The sequence below is a fragment of the Amblyraja radiata genome, chromosome 7 (assembly GCF_010909765.2).
Source record: "Amblyraja radiata isolate CabotCenter1 chromosome 7, sAmbRad1.1.pri, whole genome shotgun sequence".
Lineage (NCBI taxonomy): Eukaryota > Metazoa > Chordata > Chondrichthyes > Rajiformes > Rajidae > Amblyraja > Amblyraja radiata.
Genome location: NC_045962.1, coordinates 36753735 through 36774241, shown reverse-complemented (window position 1 = coordinate 36774241; position 20507 = coordinate 36753735). Strand labels below are relative to the sequence as shown.

The 20507-nt window shown below is 41.9% G+C and overlaps 1 protein-coding gene and 1 long non-coding RNA gene across 2 annotated transcripts in view; both read right to left on the bottom strand.

Annotated features, from left to right (window-relative positions):
• Positions 1-9824, bottom strand: part of LOC116974881 (glutamate carboxypeptidase 2-like) — a 43369-nt gene extending 33545 nt beyond the window's left edge. Inside the window, exons 1-3 of the mRNA XM_033023492.1 lie at positions 9662-9824; positions 9341-9446; positions 2296-2482 (exon numbers count right to left, since the gene is read on the bottom strand). Coding sequence (XP_032879383.1) covers positions 2296-2482; positions 9341-9426 — 273 coding nt within the window. The 5' untranslated portion in view covers positions 9427-9446; positions 9662-9824. The remainder of the gene's footprint in view (positions 1-2295; positions 2483-9340; positions 9447-9661) is intronic.
• A 7575-nt stretch (positions 9825-17399) lies between these two features.
• On the bottom strand, positions 17400-20223 carry LOC116975287. Its single transcript, XR_004412583.1, has 3 exons — positions 20066-20223; positions 19805-19959; positions 17400-18252 (listed from the first exon to the last, which is right to left on the bottom strand). It is a non-coding gene; the product is annotated as an uncharacterized LOC116975287 (long non-coding RNA).
• Between the last annotated feature and the right edge of the window lie 284 nt (positions 20224-20507).

The following is a 20507-nucleotide window of genomic DNA, read 5'->3' as shown; positions in this document are numbered from 1 at the left end:
TGACTCAATTCAAGGACCCAAGCAGTCTTCACCTGCACCTCCTCCAACCTCATCTATTGCCTCCGCTGCTCTAGGTGTCAGCTGCCCTACATCGGTGAGACCAAGCGTAGGCTTGGCGATCGCTTCGCCCAACATCTCCGCTCGGTTCGCAATAACCAACCTGATCTCCCGGTGGCTCAGCACTTCAACTCCCCCTCCCATTCCGAATCCAACCTTTCTGTCCTGGGCCTCCTCCATGGCCAGAGTGAGGCCCACTGTAAATTGGAGGAGCAGCACCTCATATTTTGCTTGGATAGTTTACACCCCAGCTGTATGAACATTGACCTCCAATTTCAGGTAGTCCCTGCTTTCGCCTCCGCTTCCCAGGTCTCCCTCAGCCCAGTCTCTGCCTCTTCCTTTTTTTCTCCCCCCCCCCTCCCCCTCACATCAGTCTGAAGATTTTTTGCTTAAGTCCCAGTCAAGAGTCAAGAGAGTTTTATTGTCATGTGTCCCAGATAGGGAATGACATTCTTGCTTGCTGCAGCACAGCAGAATATGTAAACATAATACAGAACAGGAGATAAAAGTTCAGTGTGTCTATATACCCTAGACCATATATATACACAATAATAATAGGCTGTTACTTTTCAGAGTTTGGAGTTTGGTGGTGGTGCGTCCACCAGTTTAAATCCCATTTGGAATATTTTTGGAGGGTCAGGTAACCAAGAAGCAAGAGTTACTCCAGGGAGTTACTCCAGATCCAGGCAGTGATTCTGCGTTGGTTTTCAGCGGTCGCGGTGAGGTGGCAACCGGAGAGCAATGGTGGCCAGATCTCCCACAATGCAAAGGGAGGGAGAAAGTGGCTGACGCCAATCAGTTGCCGTGGCAGTGTGCATGTGCAGGGCGGCACATGCTTACAACCACGGCCGATGATGTGCTGCCATGCGGAGCGGAGACTCGAGACCCGAGAGCCGAGACCCGGACACGGTCGGCGGGCGGAGATGGAGAGTGACAGAGACAGAGAGACAGAGAGGGGGCCCGCTCAGAATTAAATGATAGGTGTCCCGGGTGCTTGCCAAGCCGGGCAAAATGGCATGGCTTTTAGGTTGCCCGGCGGGACTGTAGATTGCCATTGGCACCCAAGCAACCGCTAATTTGGAGCCCTGTAATACCATGTGATTAATTACTGTTTCAATAGTTGAGAATAGCAGAATTAGGCCATTTGGCCCATTCAATGTTGGCTGATCTATCTTTCCCTCTCAACTCCATTCACCTGCTTTCTCCCCATAACCCCTGACACCCGTACTAATCACAAATCTGTGTTTGCGTTATCGTGTTAGTGGTTTGGAAAGTTTAGTAAAGATAGCACTGGTGATACACCTCCAGTGCTCTGAGGCCACTGTGGTCTGTAGACTGACCACATCTCTGAAATATTCAAAGGTTGGCGATCACTGTCACCTTAAGAACTATGAACTTTGCATCACATCACCCAGAGCATTCAAGAAGCAAAAATGTTAGTCCCTGTGGCTGCAGCCATGACATACAAACTATCGGCTATTTCCACACTGCACTGGAGATATTTACAATACTTCTGCCATCCACTACTGTGCAAGTCAATGACACAATTTAAAAGGCTCTCTCTACACATCGCCCTCTCTTACCTAAATGTGCAGATGATACAGGCTTGTGACTTCATTATATTTGTTGATGTCCGAAAGCACCTTCAACTTTTATGTATCACATGCACATAATTGCTTTCTGCTCCATGAATATCCAGGAATAGGACATTCCTCAATTGAGTTTCTTACTTGCTATTTGGTAATATATACTAAAATTAAAAGAGTTTTGATTATTTCTCATTCCATGGATGCTGCCTGACCTTCTCAGTCTTTTCAGCATTTTGCGTTTTTATTTAATTCTAGCGTCTGCAGTTTTTGTTTTGATTTTCATTTATTGATCATCAAACATTTATTATCACTCCCTAATTTCACGAACAAATCTAATGGCGGTTTCATGATGCAATTGCATAGAAGTAACTGGATGGCAATTATGATCCTGCTCCTATACCACGAGTGGAAACAAATACCTTTTACTCTCACAAACCCAATCAGCTGATTTGGTAAAAATGGTCATCCAGTTGAATGCATGGTTTAAATTTGGAAACTAAACTAAAATCAGTGGAATTGCAAGTTATTTATAAAAGCATTTATAAAAATGTAGCGATGATATGGAAAATAAGCTACGATTTGTGCAAAACTTCAGATTAACCAAAAATAGATGAAGCAAAATCTCTAAAGTGAAACATCTTGCATTTACTGAATATCCATTCTCATTGGTGATAGAGATGTAATTAGGATTACTTTTATTTGGGTAGGACAACAAGACATCATATTGAGCCAATTCAACTGAATCTAGGCCCCAGTTCTTCCACTGGGTCTGAATCTCTTGGGCTAACTGGAGATTCTTTACAGTCCCAGCTAAATGTGGAAATCGCGTCCAATTCCTGATTGAAATAAAATTAACACTTGTTAAGTAATCAAGAGCTGATCCATCCGTAAAGTAAAAACAATGACTGAATACAAAATGATTTGGTATTTAGCAAATTAACCTGTTCCATGATTTCATTTCAATCCCATAGCGCTGAGCTCAACTTAAAATTGCTCAGCTGGTCCTGCTTTATCTACCGTCATTCACAATTTAAAGCCAAGGGAAATAAGGGGGCAAATTAACTTATTCTGGGTGATAATAGCCTCTACGCAATGAGTTACAACAACACCAAGTAATGTCCATATTAACATTACCTTTTTCTTCAGACCAGTGTATTTCAGTTAATTTGGGAATAATTTGAAATGATCAAATAAAATCCAAGGGTCAAATCATTCAAGATTAATTCACAATACGTCAAATCAGACAATCAGATTTGCGGCCAATGAAAATGCAGCAGGAGTACAGTCATAAATTAAACAGGGAATTATTTTCAGTACAAGCTTTCCCAGAGTTCAAAGCAGGGTCAAGGTATCAAATTATGTGAAATATTATCATCTATTTCTCATTCCAGACTAGAGATATATTTAAGCATTTACGTGTAATTTGATGCTTGAAGTGGAACTGCAGAATCTAATAATACAGTATCAGTCTAGCTTTCTAAATGTTGATGTTGAGCTCATTACAATCTATTGGCTATGTGGAAACTTATTGCATTGGGAACTCAAAATGGAGAACATTATCTTAAAATATTTCAGCTTAGAACACCACACTGCTTTGGACGATTGCCATCTTTCTTCCAGTTCCTACTGTATGTAAGTTCCCAGATTTTGTGGACTCTATCGACAACTTAATTTCCTACATTCTAATTCTTCACCCAGCAGTTTTGTTACTTCCTATTCTGAATCTTCTTGATAACTTATCCTATTCAAATCATGTGCAGTCTTATTCTTTGCATTTTCATTTGGTCTGCTTCCAGGTTTGGTAACTGGTTGAAAATTTGATAATTGCTTCACAAACACAGTCACCAAGGTGCAAAATAGTTATCTCTATATCCTGCTGTGAAATTTCCCAGCTGAACATAAATGTACATAGCACTATTAGAAAGTTGCCAATGTGACAATTTAAAAATACAAGAAAAGAATAAAGACTTATACAGAGAATAAAATCACTACAGCATAAGGTCTAGTACAGCTTCCAAAAAACAAAAATCAAATCCACTCTGATAAAAAGCCAGACTGCATTCTAAAACAAAAGGGACAGCATACCAACTTATCAATGACATACATCACAAGAATAAAAAGACATTCGATTTTCAATTAGTTCAAAGAAACCCATTTCACATTTATTTTTCAACTGCAGCACAAGGTGTACAAGGCATTTCTATGGTAGAAACTGAAAAGCTGTGAAATGGGTTAACCACCTCAGGAGTTACACTATTTAAAATAAAGGTTGTACATTAAGATTTTCTTTTTGCACAACATAGCCTACTCTCGATGCCACAAATATATTACATTCCAACTTTCTTCTGATGCAATTGACTGAAAGAGCTCCCAGCAGAAAATAGGCTGCGGAATGTCTTCTAATGTTGTTATTTATGCCACTTCAGTAGAATGGGTCATTTGTCATATGTAGCTTGTCCACTGTTTAGGCCATTCCTTCAAATCAGTCTTTCTCGATTGCTGTGACTAATTTTATCATTGAAGATAAGAGTAGATTCTTGATCGACTTAAGGTTATGATTATTAATATCTCCTGTGATTTGATACTAAACTTTGCATGATCCTTTAACATCACCCGAGACATTTTAGAAGTCAGAAGTCAGAATAAATCTATTGGCCAAGTATCAATAAATACAATGAATTTGACGGTGCTTTGCTCGCACATGGTAAAAACACATTATATAACAGACAATTAAAAATAACACATTGTAATTTAAACATGTGAAAATAAAGTACCAGAGTAAAAAGAGGCTACAGACTTTTGGCTGTTGAGTAGAGCTACTGCTCGTGGGGAAAAAAAGCTGTTTTTATGTCTGGCTGTGGTGGCTTTGATAGACAATAGACAATAGACAATAGGTGCAGGAGTACGCCAATCGGCCCTTTGAGCCAGCACCATCATTCAACGTGATCATGGCTGATCATCCCCAATCAGTACCCCATTTCTGCCTTCTCCTCATATCCCCTGACTCTGCTACCTTTAAGAGCCCCATCTAGCTCTCTCTTGAAAGTATCCAGAGAACCGGCCTCCACCGCCCGCTGAGGCAGAGAATTCCACAGACTAACAACTATCTGAGAAAAAGTGTTTCCTCGTCTCCGTTCTAAATGGCTTACCCCTTATTCTTAAACTGTGGCCCCTGGTTCTGGACTCCCCCAACATCGGGAACATGTTTACTGCTCTAGCGTGTCCAAACCCTTAACAATCTTATATTTTTCAATAAGATCCTCTCATCCTTCGAAACTCCAGAGTGTACAAGCCCAGCCGCTCCATTCTGTCAGCATATGACAGTCCCGCCATCCCGGAAATTAACCTTATAAACCTACGCTGCACTCCCTCAATAGCAAGAATGTCCTTCCTCAAATTAGGGGACCAAAACTGCACACAATAAGCCAGATGTGGTCTCACTAGGGCTCTGTACAACTGCAGAAGGACCTCTTTGCTCCTATACTCGATTCCTCTTGTTATAAAGGCCATCATGCCATTCGCTTTCTTCACTGCCTGCTGTACCTGCACGCTTACTTTCATAGACTGATGAACAAGGACCCCCAGATCTCGTTGTACTTCTCCTTTTCCCAACATTCCCAGAGCTATAGCGGCTATGAACCGGCCCTGCTGAGTACCTCCCACCCCCCCCTGGACTGTCTCCCTCGGATGGTCATGTCGCACAGACACATCTGCACTTTAGTCTGTTTGAACTGTTTTGACTATTTTACTGTTCTTTTTACAATCCATGTTCTCGGCGTATCTAATTCTAAATTTTATTAGTTATTTATGTTATGATATCGGATGGAAGCTGCATACCAAATCTTGTTGCGCTTATGTGCAATGACAATAAAATATATTATTATTATTATTATTATTATTATGACGCCATTTAGATAGTAGCCCGGTCTCACCTCCCAGAGGGAAGTACTTCAAAAAATCTGTGACCAGGGTGAGAGGCTTCCTGGCCCTTGCAGTGCACAGTTCGTCAATGGGGGGGAAGGTTGCAGTACTGTGTGAAAGGTACTGTATAAAGGCAATATGTCCTATAGTACCCCTTTTTAAGACCAATTTACCTCATTACTTACAGTATTTCAACCAAACACGACCAGTTTTCTTTTCCAATTGATTATATTTTGTAAATACATTTGTCGGTTCTATTCAAAAAACATTCTCTTGTTCTATAGACTTGCCAATGTACCCATCTATCTATGATTCCCTCCAAACAGCCAACCAGTCAACTTTTTTTTCAATCTCCACAATTATTGATATTAATAAATACATTGAGGTACGAGCCTTTTTGTCAAATTTGATTTTTTTTTTAAATCGCAAGTTATCTTATAAACAACAACCAACAATCTGCTGGAAGAACTCAGTAGGTCAACCAGCAGTTGTGGTTGGAAAGGAATGGTCAATGTTTTGGGCTGACACCTTGCATTCGGACTGAGAATGGAGATGACCAGTATAATGAGGGCGAGACAGAAGTAAGAGGTGATTGGTGGACTGGGGAGCGATGACACATGGAGCTAAGTAGGGGAGGGAGAGGGGTGGAGATGTGAAGCAGAGGCAGGTGAATGATGGATGGATGCAGACAGAAGAGAAAAAAAAAATGCTGCTTGAACCACTGGGTTCCTCCATTAGATTGTTAGTTGCTGCACATTCCAGAATCTGCAGTCTCGGGTCTTGATTTTTACACACGTTGTTGGGAAAGTTATTATGTTAGAAATGTTATACAACATGAAATGTTTAAAGTCTAATATTTTAGATGAACTACAGAGCAAAAAGTTTATTGATCTATTTTACAAAGAGTAATTTGCACAGCATAGTGTCTTACAGCATGGAAACAAGCCCATCGGGGCAACTTGTCCATACCAATCAGCATGCCCCATCTACAGTAGCCCGACCTGCCCGCATTGTGAATAGTATTTTTCAGCGTAACATCCAATAAAAAGATGGGAACTCGCAATATCTATCAATGGTGCAAAGATATTATGTTACAGTCCTCTAATGATGCCATTGTTTAATTGAGCAACCAAAGGTTCGTTCTTAATTTGGTGGTGTTAGCTCTGCTTGCAGGAATGGCTACACTGTACAGGAAAATATTTAAATTAAGATAGGAGCTGGAACCCTTAAACGAGCCATTTTAAGATGCCATTGGTCATCGAATCAGCCATACAGCATGGAAAAAGGCCCTTTGGCCCAACATGCCCACACCGACCAACATATCCCATTTACACTTGTCCCGCCTGTCGTGTTTAGCCCATATCCCTCTAAACCTGTACTATACACGTACCTGTCTAATTGTTTCTTAAAGGTTGCAATAGAACCTGCCTCAACTATCTCTTCTGGCAACTCGTTTCATACACCCACCACCCATTTTGTGAAAAAGATACCCTTCAGATTACTATTAAATCTTTTCCCCTTAAATCTATGTCCTCTGGGCAAGAGACTGTGCATCTACTCGATCTATACCTCTCATGATTTTATACACCCCTCAACCTCCTGCGCTCCAAGGAATAGAGTCCCAGCCTGCTCAACCTCTCCCTATAGCTCAGGCCCTTGAGTCCCAGTGACATCCTTGTAAATCTTCTCTATACCCTTTCCAACTTGACAACATCAAGGTGGAGTAACTAAACTGCTATTCTGTTCAGGAAAGGGACCAGAGGAAGACATGGTGCACCACTGTGTAGGTGCTGCATTTTGGAGCAGTTGTCTTAAATAAAAAGGCTGCATATTATTCTCCAGTAACAATATCAACTAATTTAATGTTATTATTTATACCACAACCACATGTCAAAACATCAAATGATCACTTGTGGGACTGTGTTATGCTTGAATTGTTTTATGTTTTATTCTTAATGGTTTACTATATGTTGTGTTATTACTTGCAAGCAGAGCATCAAGGCAAATTCCTTGTATGTGTACATACTTGGCCAATAAACATTCATTATTCTTATTCATTATTGACTATTCTTTACGACCAAGCTTATATATGCAATTCATAGGTTGTGACATTTTGTAGGATCCCTGGAGGACAAGGGAACTACCATAAACAATGGGTAATATCACAGTTGAAGATAGGCACAAAATGCTGGAGTAACTCAGCAGGACAGGCAGCATCTCTGTAGAGAAGGAATGGGTGACGTTTCGGGTCGAGACCATTCCTGCGCCCCAGGGAGCTGCCTGTCCTGCTGAGTTACTCCAGCTTTTCGTGTCTATCCGGTTTAAACCAGCATCTGCAGTTCATTCCTGCACATTGAAACAAAGAGGAGTCTAGAGATGGACATTCAATATCTGTCACACAATGCAACATTGCTGTCCATGGCCCACTCAGTCTACTGGATCAGGGCGAGGGTGTGGCTTTGCAAGATGATTGGAACCAGAGGGCATCCGTCAAAATGTGTGTGGCAGCAGAGAAAATGCAAGCACTGGAAAGTAATTAATTCACTACATTTAGAACCTTAGAATTATACAGCACAGAAATAGACCCTCTCGGTACTTCTCATCCATGCCGACCATGATACCCATCTCCATTGCAGCGGGAAAACTGGCACAAACTCTAGAGAAGTATTCGGGTTGCAGACTAGGAACATGTTCAAATTGTGCAGGAAGGAACTACAGGGGCTGGTTTACACCAAAGATAGATCCTCTCTCTCTGTCCCTCCCCCACACTAGTCGTCCTGTTGAGTTTCACTCTATAACTCGTTATCACCTTCCCCACAGCCAACAATGGACCATTGTGAGCTCCACCGTTCCTTGATCATCGTTGCTTTTTGCATATCTTTTGTTCATTTGTTCCATGTACATTCTTTCTCTCTCGCTTCCCTTACACCTGACTCTCAGACAGAAGAAAGGTCTCGACCCGAAACGTCACCTCGTCCTTTTCTCCAGAGGTGCTGCCTGACCCGCTGAGTTACTCCAGTTTCTGTGTGTTTAACACGTTAAAATAAACTGTTGCAAAGTTAAATTACCTTGATTTAAAACGCTGTGGAATCTGGGCAATCAATATAATTAATAGTGCTTCTGACGTTTCTTAAATCTTCAATATGCGCAAAAATATAAGCCACGGAGTTCAAGTTCCATTGCAGAGATAAACAACCTGGGCAGTGAATTCAGGGGAGAGAAAACGCTGAAAGTCAAAGCTGCCCTCATTTGTGAGAGAGAGAGAAAAAAAAAAGCACGGAGGCCCAGCCTCGTCTCACCAAGAGACAAACTGGGCGGTGCGCAGCGAGGGTTCTCTCGATGCCTTTCCACAATATTTATCCTTTAAAATGGGGTTTGCACAGGGTTGGCTGATTCCAGCAATTGCTGTCTCGTGTGTTGCGTTCTCTGATCGCCAGGAGTAGCGCGGCGCCCCTGGGAATGCAGTGACAAAGAAATGAAGAACCTTTTGCTATGAACCAACCCTTAACCGCCAAACCTAACCCTGCACCAAATATAGACACAAAATGCTGGATTAACTCAGCGGGACAGGCAGCATCTCTGGAGAGAAGGAATGGGTAGCGTTTCGGGTCGAGACCCTTCTTCAGTTCCTTCCTACACTACACACCTGCTCCATACGTGCACAACAAAAACTTTTGAAGTCATGCCACGAAGAATGAAAAAATAAACCCACAAATGTCCAACTAGCTTAAAAAGTGGTAGAAATTGGACGTGGTATGAAAAATTGAGCCTACCGGAGGTATGATCTGATATTTTTAACTTGCATCTCATTCAGCAGTTTATTCTGTATATTTATACGTTTCATTGGAGAGAGGTTCATGCAGGATCAACCAAACCATCCTTGAACAGGAAGTTTAACATTCAATTACCAAAATAATTTGGGTTTAATGCGAGTGCACTTATAGAGTGTAGCAATTGAATTACTAACGGGGTCGGGTCGGTTAGGAACATGCAGATGGCAAATTATATCAACTGGCAAATTATATTTTATATAAATTATGATCTTAATTAGTCCGAATTCAAGCTCCCGTGCATATTATTTGAGCCGTGCTCACCTATTAGAAATCCGACGAAGACGACAGCGGATAATATCAACAACCTTCGCGTCCACTTGCACAAGCTGTCAGCCGACTTCATTTTCACTTGCTCGTCTGTCTGATCAACTCTCCCAGTGTGAAAGCCTGAACTGAGCCTCCAGAACCCTTTGTCCAGAACTGCTGGGGGCCCTTCACTACCCCGCGAATGGGCTGCGAGAGTACGGAAATGTTGGCCATGTGACTTACATCGTTGCCACCACTCAATTCAGCTAAAGTAACTTGCGGGATATCAGCAAAAAGCGCGGAGATCTCCCAGATACAATTGAGCCAAAGTGGAATGTTTAATTTGAAACAGCCAGCGGCGGATTAGGCTGCAGAGTCAGAGCTCCCTGTATTCTTACATCCCTTACGGCCAATTAAACGCATTTCTTTGGGATGTGAAAGGTCACAGGGAGAACGTGCAAAATCCACATAGACAGTACCCAAGTTGTAGGTCAGAATTATGGTATCAACTCTGGCATTGTGGAGAACTGTGACCTTAGTCTTACAGAACAGTCTGAAGAAGGGTCTCGACCCGAAACGTCACCCAGTCCTTCTCTCCAGAGATGCTGCCTGTCCCGCTGAGTTACTCCCGCATTTTGTGTCTTTCTTCGACTGCGACCTTACAGTTCAGCACTCAAATTATCGAGCATGGCTTGCTCCTGAGATGGCTGATGAAATGAAACCTGTAGATATGTGCAGTACCAGCATCATAATTCAAACAGCACACCGCTATGATTTCCCACAGTTCAGAATTTACACGGCATTAAAACTTCCCATTGTTTAAGCACTGCAGAACGCTCGCAACTCCACAATTAAGAACTTGCATCCCCCGATTCGCCCTCCGCTCAAAGCTAACACCCTTACAGTGTAAGAAGGGACTGCAGATGCGGGTTTACACCGAAGATAGACCAAAAACGTTTTTGATGAACTGCATTGAAAAATTTGGAATGAACCCTAGCTTATGCTAGGACCATTGAGAAGTCTGATAACAAAGGGGAAGAAGCTGTTTCTGAGTCTGGTGGTACAAGCCTTCAAGTTTCTGTATCTTCTGCCCTTCGGGAACGGGGTGAAGAAGAAATAACTAGGATGGGATCTCACCACAGCCTTAGATAGTTGGAGTAAAATAACATTACTCTTAGAACACAACTCTCGCAATAAAGGCCAACATTTAACTAGGCTTCCTAGCTGCCTGCCTCACTTGCATGTTAGTTTTCAGTGAGCAGTCACCTAGGTCAGCCAAATCATTGATAGAGCAGACCCAATGGCCCGAATGGCCTAATTCTGCTCCTATGTCTTATGATCCCTTGGAACAACAGTGTCTGTTTCCTTTAAACAAATCACAGCACTTCTATTTTTTTCCTACTGGTGTTCTTATTTCACACAACAGCTCATCTGCTATACTACTACCCACTCACTCAACTTGTCTGTATCCCTTTGAAGCCTCTGTACCTCCTCTTTCACTTAGTTTCATGTTGTCAGCACACTTGGATACATTACCTTAGGTCTGTCTGTCAGCCACACCATATGATAGGAGCAGAATTAGGCTATTCGGCCCATCAAGTCTACTCCGCCATTCAATCATGGCTGATCTATCTTTCCCACTTAACCCCATTCTCCTGACTTCTCCCCATAACTCCTAACACATATACATGGACTTTATAAGTGCACCATCATGAACATAGAAAAGGGGCTTGTAATTCTGTTTCACCCTATGAGAAGTGCTAAATTCCTCTGCATCTCCCTGTTTGTTCGGAAACACCTACCTTGTGCACTGAAAGCTCACAGCAATATGATAATAGCTATCAGATTTGGTGGTATGGATTGAAAGATAAATATTGGCCCCAGTAATGGGGGATAATGTCTGCTGAAATTCATGCCATGCTGTTATGCCTACACACCAGGTCAGACATGACCTTGTGTTAATATCCAAGCTCCCTAGCCCCTAACCCCCTTTTGCCCCATTGAAGCGGTTGTCCATATACTATAATTTTCTATAACTTGTTTATTAGGAAACTGCTCCTCGGACAGTGCGGTACGACCTCAAGTCTCTGGAGTGGGATGTAAACTTGTTGTCTTTTAACCCACAAACAAGGGCACTCCATGCTGAGTCATACATGACAGACACAGCAACAAGTCACTAGTCCTTTTCACAACCTTCCTGCTTCAGAAAGTGGAGCGAGATAACTTACCTATTGGATCACCCATTTGGTCAGATAATATAAAAGTGCAATGTCTATCCCAATATGTGTACCACACACTAGTTCGTACTACCCATACACTAGTTCTATCCTACACACTAGGGAAAGTTTACAGAAGCGAATTAACCTACACGTGTTTGGGATGTGGGAGGAAACTGGAGCACCCGGAGAAAACTCATGTGATCACAGTGAGAATGTACAAACTCCGTATGGACAGCACCCTTAGTCTGGATCGAACCTGAGTTCCTTGCACTGGCAGCAACCCTACCAATTGGGCCATTGTGCCATCCATTTATTTATAACTTGTTTGCAGCTGTTTATTCATGGCTGTGTTCATCATAAACATTTGGAAACAGTGTAAAAGGCCATGGTGGGCATAAAGTGTCATCGAGGGGTCTTGGTTTCCACCCCCTGTGGCATAACTGGTATTCGAGTCAGGGTGTCAGGGGTAATGAGAAGAAGGTAGGAGAATGGGGTTAAATGGGAAAGATAGGTCAGCCATAATTGAATGGCAGAGTAGACTTGGAACGGAATGTAACACTTGATTGTCACATGTGACAAGGCAGTGAAATTCTTTGCTTGAATACCCAATTTATACAAATAGCAGCCACCTATGACGCTGGCAAAGTTACAAAGTACACTGGCTCCTCCTTTTGTTCCTCCCCACTACAGCAATTCCTACACCGGGTCCCCATTGTTCTTTGTTCTCCCTCCCTCCCAATGTCAATTGTTCTTCTCCCCCCTCACGGCGGTCCCTCCACGCCGGGTCCTCCATTGTGCTTCCCTCCCCTCATGGCGGCCCTCCATGCTCTCATTGACTGTCGACCCGCGAGGCATGATGGGCCGAATAGTCAAATTCTGCTCTTATCACATGAACACAACCAAGGGGAAGGGGCTGCAGCAGCAACAGTCAAACTTTAAGGAAGAAGTGGGACAAGTTAAATAAAATGGCAGCTCTGAAGAAGGGTCTCGATCGAAAACGTCACCCATTCCTTCTCTCGAGATGCTGCCTGTCCACTGAGTTACTCCAGCATTTTGTGTTTATTTTCTTTAAATAAGATGGCAGGCAACACCTGGAGACACCCCTCAAACAAGGGAAGGGAGCCACATGAGTGGCAAGGGTGCGTGGAACAAGGATAATTTGTGAACACTACCATAGAACACTAATAAATGTATAAACACTGAGAATATCAGAAGAGTTTTCGCACTGTTCTTGTTTTGTGTATATTTTTTTTATTATTCTGAATAATGCTTATTTTGGGGAAAAGAATGATGGTAGACACTCCAGAAGCACCGTCTAAGGTCCTTCCGCTGCTGAACATTGAGGGGCGAAGTCTAGTGGAAACCCCCAAACCCCCCTCAAACAAGGGCAGGGATATCCCCTTACGGAGGCCACAATGGTATAGGTGTGAACACTACAAAGTATAAATGGAGAGAATCAAATTACGGAATCAAGGGATATGGGGAGAAAGCAGCAATGGGGAACTGATGATCGTATTGAATGGTGGTGCTGACTCAAAGGGCCGAATGGCCTACTCCTGCACCTATTTTCTATGTTTCTATGACACCATCCAATGTATAGGCACTGATAATGAGTTATTGCAGTCTTTGGTATTGTGTATATATTTTTTCTTCTGCATAGTTTATTATTGGGGGGGGGGGACATTTGGCGGGCGTTGGATGAAAGGTGAATCCAAGACATAGACATGGTCTTGAACAAAGTTTGAGAAGTTAAATGTTACTTCTGTTTATATTCTTATATTTAGACTTACCTGTGGTAATGGTGGATGGCTGTTTGTCGGGTTGGAGGCAGGTGACTAGTGGGGTGCCTCAGGGATCTGTGTTGGGTCCTTTGTTGTTTGTCATGTACATCAATGATCTGGATGAAGGGGTGGTAAATTGGTGGTAAAAAGGGGTGGTATATTGGATTAGTAAGTATGTAGATGATACCAAGATAGGGGGTGTTGTGGATAATGAAGAGGATTTCCAAAGTCTACAGAGTGATTTAGGCCATTTGGAAAAATGGGCTGAAAGATGGCAGATGGAGTTTAATGCTGATAAATGTGAGGTGCTACACCTTGGCAGGACAAATCAAAATAGGACGTACATGATAAATGGTAGGGAATTGAAGAATACAGTTGAACAGAGGGATCTGGGAATAACCGTGCATAGTTCCTTGAAGGTGGAATCTCATATAGATAGGGTGGTAAAGAAAGCTTTTGGTATACTAGCCTTTATAAATCAGAGCATTGAGTATAGAAGCTGGGATGTAATGTTAAAATTGTACAAGGCATTGGTGAGACCAAATCTGGAGTTATGGTGTACAATTTTGGTCGCCCAATTATAGGAAGGATGTCAACAAAATAGAGAGAGTACAGAGGAGATTTACTAGAATGTTGCCTGGGTTTCAACAACTAAGTTACAGAGATAGGTTGAATAAGTTAGGTCTTTATTCTCTGGAGCGCAGAAGGTTAAGGGGGGACTTGATAGAGGTCTTTAAAATGATGAGAGGGATAGACAGAGTTGATGTGATCAAGCTTTTCCCTTTGAGAATAGGGAAGATTCAAACAAGAGGACATGACTTCAGAATTAAGGGACAGAAGTTTAGGGGTAACATGAGGGGGAACTTCTTTACTCAGAGAGTGGTAGCGGTGTGGAATGAGCTTCCAGTGGAAGTGGTGGCGGCAGGTTCGTTGGTATAATTTAAAAATAAATTGGATAGGCATATGGATGAGAAGGGAATGGAGGGTTATGGTATGAGTGCAGGCAGGTGGGACTAAGGGAAAAAAGTTGTTCGGCACGGACTTGTAGGGCCGAGATGGCCTGTTTCCGTGCTGTAATTGTTATATGGTTATATGGTTACCTCTCCACCCACATCCATTCTCATTCCATTTACTCAATCAAGAAAATCAATGCAATTATAATTGTGCTAACTGAACAAGGTGAAGTGTTTACATCAGAAATACATATGAGTAGCCATGGAAGCAGAGATAATAGCACTATTGCATATATATCCTCTCCCATTAGAAGCAACTAATCCCTTGATCATGATACCACAATGTAGGATAGAAGCAGCGGGAACAATGGGGGCATTTTTCATAATCAGCAGTTTATCACAAAGGCAGAAACTTCAAAGGCAATTGAAGACGGATCATTGATGTGGGTCTTCCATACCGAGCAGATGGGAGGGTAATTAAGAGAGTGTTCGACTAATCCAATAAAATAATATACGGGGTTTACGTGGAGTTGAGGCTGGGTAGAGTTGGGTCAGGTTACTGGGTTGCTAAGATCATTGGGAGGCACAGTGGCTCAGCTGATCCAGGTTCGATCCTGACCTTGTGTGCTGTCTGTGTGGAATTTGCACGTTCTCCTTGTGACTGTGTAGGCCTCCTCCAGTTTCCTTCCATATCCCAAGAACGTAGAACTCAGAGAAAACCCACGCGGTCACAAACTCCGTACAGACAACACCCGGAGTCGGGATCTAACCCAGGACTTCGGCGCTGCAAGGCAACAACTCTACCACTGTACCACCATGCCATCTTGTGGGAGGGAGAGGGGAAAGAGGTGGTTAATGGGAAATGAAGGACACATAGAGAATCAAAGAAATGTAGCTGGAGGAAGAGGCCATTCGGCCTATTGTGTTATTACTGGCTCTGGCAGAACAATTCCACATAATTTTCCCTAGATATTTTAACCAACATCTACAGTTCTTTCCTACACAATAAAGTCTGTGCTCATTGCTCTAACTGATGGCTGTCTGAAGTAGGGTCTCGATCTGAAACATTAGAAACGTCAGTAATTCCTTTTCTCCAGTGATGATGTCTGACCCGCTGAGTTACTCCAGCTTTTTGTGTCTAATCTTCAGTTTAAACCGGCATCTGCGGTTCCTTCCCACACATGATGGTTGTAAAGGTTGAATCTGATGCAAACGGTTTCTTCTGAAATAAGTAAAATGCGTGGGAGGATAAGCTGTCAGTAAAACCATGCCCAGGCAACCCACATCCACTTACATCTCTGCTCTAAAGTTGCTCATACGCAGGGCACCTCTCTGAAGAGGAGCAGAGTGTGAGAGAGAGAACAGCAGGACCAACACTGGAGAATAGAATGCAGCCCTGAATAAGGTATAGCCATTTTACCATCTGGTTTTTCTCTGAGATCTTCAGTTTCCTCGCACACTCCAAAGACGTACAGGTTTGTAAGTTAATTGGCTTGGTAAATATAAAAATTGTCCCTAGTGTTAATGTGCAGGGATCGCTGGTTGGCACAGACCCGGTGGGCCGAAGGGCCTGTTTCCACGTTGTATCTCTAAACTAAACACGAATGTACTTTTTTTTTAGGATGATGAGGGGAAATTTCTTTAGTCAGAGGGTGGTGAATCTGTGGAATTCTTTGCCCCAGGTGGCTATGGAGGCTGTGAGTGGATATATTTAAGTCAGAGATAGATAGATTCTTGATTAGTACAGGTGTCAGAGGTTATGGGGAGAAGGCAAAATGGGGTTAGGAGCGAGATAGATCAGCCATGATTGAATGGCGGAGTGGACTTGATGGGCCGAACAGCCTTTCTATTCCTATTCCTTATGACAGTCATAACCTGACTAATAATGTGCAGTTTCAAAGATGTTGATAGCATTTCTAAATATTCCCATTTATCACAAAACAATGGCCCATTCTCCTCATATATTTTGGGAGGTGGAGATGGTGCCTGATGAACTAGAAAGTGAATCGCAAATTGAATTGGATTCCAAGTTATGGAATGAAACAGTACAAATGTTGGCTGCTTTCCCATGGGATTTTAAGGCAGCAGTAGACTAGCTAAAGTGATCAAAATTGATTAATAAATGAAGGCAATAAATGAAGGCAAGTTGTAATGGAGTGGCCTTTTGGGACTGAGAGTGCAGATGACACTAATGTGTGTCGTATCATAGACAGTGAAGATTGTCATCAAAAATAACATCAGGATCTAAATCAGTTGGGCAAATGGTCTGAATAGTTAATGGAGTTTAATCCAGAAAAGTGTTCATTTTTTTTGAAGATATTTTTTGTGCATATGGTTGGTTAAATGGACAATGGCAGTGGTATATTTAGAACTTCAGAAGGTATGTGATTAGTGTAGTATAGTGCTGGTTATTGAGAATTGGCTGACAGGCAGAAACCAAGGATTGGGAATAAATAGGTGGGTAACACACGAACCCTGATTATTCAGTCTTCTTCAACTAGTTGGATGAGGAAGCCAAATATCCCAATTCTAATTTTACTGATGATACAAAACTTGGAAAATGTTTGAGCAGTGAGAAGGATGTAAAGAGGTTTTAAAGGGATAGAAACAAGGTGAGTGTGTGGGCCAGAACATAACAGAAGGAATATAAATGTCAATGTGAAGTCACCTACTGTGGCACACAAAACAAGTTTAAATTGCTTTATTGTTGTGTGCACTGAGATACAGTGAAAAGCTTTTGTTTGCATGCTATGCAATTAAATCAGGTAATACTGTACATACACAAGTATACACAAGCTCAATAGGTCGAGAGAGGAGAAACATGCATAGTGCAGCATATAATTTCTCAACATTGTAGCATAATCGTTTCTAAGAAAAAGTCCAATGTTCACAATGATGTTGGTTGGAAATTAGGAAATGTATCCTAGCTTCTGGAAGGACTGTTCAGAATTCAAATAACGGGAAGAAGCTGTTCCCGTCTGAAGGTACGCGCTTTCAAGCTTTTATATCCTCTTTGTGGTGGAAACAGGGAAAAGTGGAAATGACAAGGGTGGAAAAGGTCTTTGATTATGTTGGCTGTTTTCCCAAAGGAGTGAAGTGTAGATGTAGTCAATGGTGGGATGTCTGGTCTGTGTGCTGGAGTGATCCACAACTCTGCAATTTCTTGTGGTCTTGGGCAAAGCTGTTCCCAAACCAAGCTGTGATACAACCCGGCAGTACGTTTTCTACAGTTCAACTGTAGAATTTGGTAAGAGTCTTTAAATTAATGTAAAATATCCTTGTCTTCTGAGGAAGTAGAAACGATGGTATGTTTTTGGTGATGATGGAATTCAGTGGCTCATATTATTTCCTTCATCTAAATCCATTCTGTGCTTTAACCCAATAAGGCGGTTTCAATTGTGTCAATGTACAAATTGGAAGTCTGGATCAATTTCCTGGTGATTCCGGCTACCATAATCATAATGAGCTGCCCGATGGTACTGCAGACTGCTGTTGTGGTGATCTGGAGGATGAAGCGTGCCACCGCCATCTTGCTGGAGGGAGCAATAAGATGCAGGATCCATCCATTTCTTTCTGGAAACTTGAGGTTATTTTCAACATGGCATCCATCTCTAATGGTTAGGGCAGTGCCTCATACTCTGGATCGAACCCAGCTGTAAAAGATAGAATAGTTTATGGGCCATTCCTTGGAAAGTGAACCAAATGTCACAGGTGATCAGATGGCATCACATAAAGTAATACATTCAAAAATTATTGTAAGATTAATCTTATTCATTGCTATTTTCCTACCTACAGAAATATAATGCATGTCTGCTAAACATATGAACAATCTAGCTTTTTAAAATTCACAGGGTTTGTAAGATAAAAGTTATGAAAAAAATGTTTCCGTGTAAGGCCACACACGTGACCAGTCATGATTTGACCTCTGACCCTAAACAAACATAGCATAACATAAAAATTCTCTAGATAAGCTTCGAAAAAAAATATGACCAAGATGCCCCATCTAAACTAGTCCAATTTGCTTGCAGTTAGCCCATATCCCTCTAAACCTTTCTAATGCATGTACCTGTCCACATATCTTTTAAACCATAGGTTGTAGGTGAGAGGGGATAAAGTAATAGGGAACTGAGGGTAGTAATAGGTAACTTAAGAGAGTGGATGGTATAAAGAACGAGCTGCCAGGGAAAGTATTTGAGGGACAATAACAATATTTCAAAGATACTTGGACAGGCACATGGATAGAAAATATTTAGAGGGATATGAACCAAACGCAAGTAATGAGACCAGTTTAGATCTTGGTTGACAGGGTTAAGTTGGGCCAAAGGGCCTATTACTGTGCTGCTTGATTCTTTAGAAAGTATTGTTAGCTAGTGCACAATTATAAACGTAATAGATTATTGCTATGGAAAGACACTCTGGCACAATTTAGATGTAAAAAATCAAGAAGTTTCTGGTCTGGTCTTGCTCAAGTGAAATATCAGATGCAGCCAGTTAAAAAACTCAGTTTGGTTCCTAAAGTCATGCGTTCATTGCGCACAAATCTACTGAAGCAACAGGTTTCATGAAAGAAATCTCAAAAATTACGGATTGTTCTTTAATCAACATTCATTATGATGTTTCTCTCTTCAGTGATGTTTCCTGATGGACTGAATTTTCCAGCATTTTGTTTTCTTATTTCCAACATTTGCCATTTTTTGTTCAAATTTACCTCTAATATCCCCTGCAAGTACTAGACTAACAGACTGAAGATGGGTCACAACCCACAATGTTAGCTGACCTTGGAGGTTTACATGACCCATTGAGCAACACATTTTGTTTTTTGATCAAGATTCCAGTATCTGCAGATTCCCGTGGCTCTAAATTACCGTGTACAGTTACTTGACATTTAATGATTGGGGCCAGCTGTAAAATAAAGACCTTTGATGCCTGCAACTTGCATTTATGTAATTGAGATCTTCAAGAGAATGTCAGCTTGTGTACAATTGTTTCACACAAACCATGTTGTGTTATGTTGTATGATACCTACACCCAGCCTGAATTACAACACCCAGCCGAACTTTGCATCTTTTGTGACGAAGCACTACAAATAAATAAATAGGACATCCAGTCAAAATAAATGCAAATGGCAGGCTTGGGGAATACATTTTTTCTGGTGATTTTTAAAAGACCAGTGAGGAATAAATTACACTTTTTGGTTGCTCTTACCAGAGGCTTTGTTGGAATGAGTGAGGGAACATTGCAGATGCTCTGGATCTCCTCGGGCAAGACGGCAACTGTCAGTGTGCAGATTGGCCAGGTTAAGCTCATTGGTCCTCAGAAGGTCCATGATAGCCTAGATCTGAGAGCATGGGTCCATCAATCTTTAATAAAGAAAAAAGTTTAAAAACAAAATCAACAGTAAAGGCATCTAAATTAAACATTTTTTAAATTGAAAATCTCTTTTTCAATGTAAATGTTAACACTTACATAGACGACTGGTGACTTCTGCTTGCCCAAGACAGCATAGAAGGAGGGTTGAGGAGGAAGGTTACTGGGAGTGGAGGTCCTCCGTATCCGTTGGTGAAATGGGAGACAGACAGAGGCAAGGGCACAAGAGAATCAGTGAATTAGTTTAGTTTAGAGATACAGTGCAAAAACAGAGTCTATACCGTACAGTGATCCCTGCACATTAACATTAACACTATCAAGCAGAGTAGGAGCAATTTATAATTTTTACCATACCCAATTAACCTACAAACCTGTACGCCTTGAGTGTGGGAGTCAACCAAAGATCTCAGATAAAACCGACAAAGGTCACGGGGGGAACGAACCAATTCCATAGAGAGCACCTGTAGTCAGGATCGACTATGTAGTCAGCACCTGTGGCCGCTCTACCCCCTGGCTCATTGCTGGCAGTCATCTCGGAGTA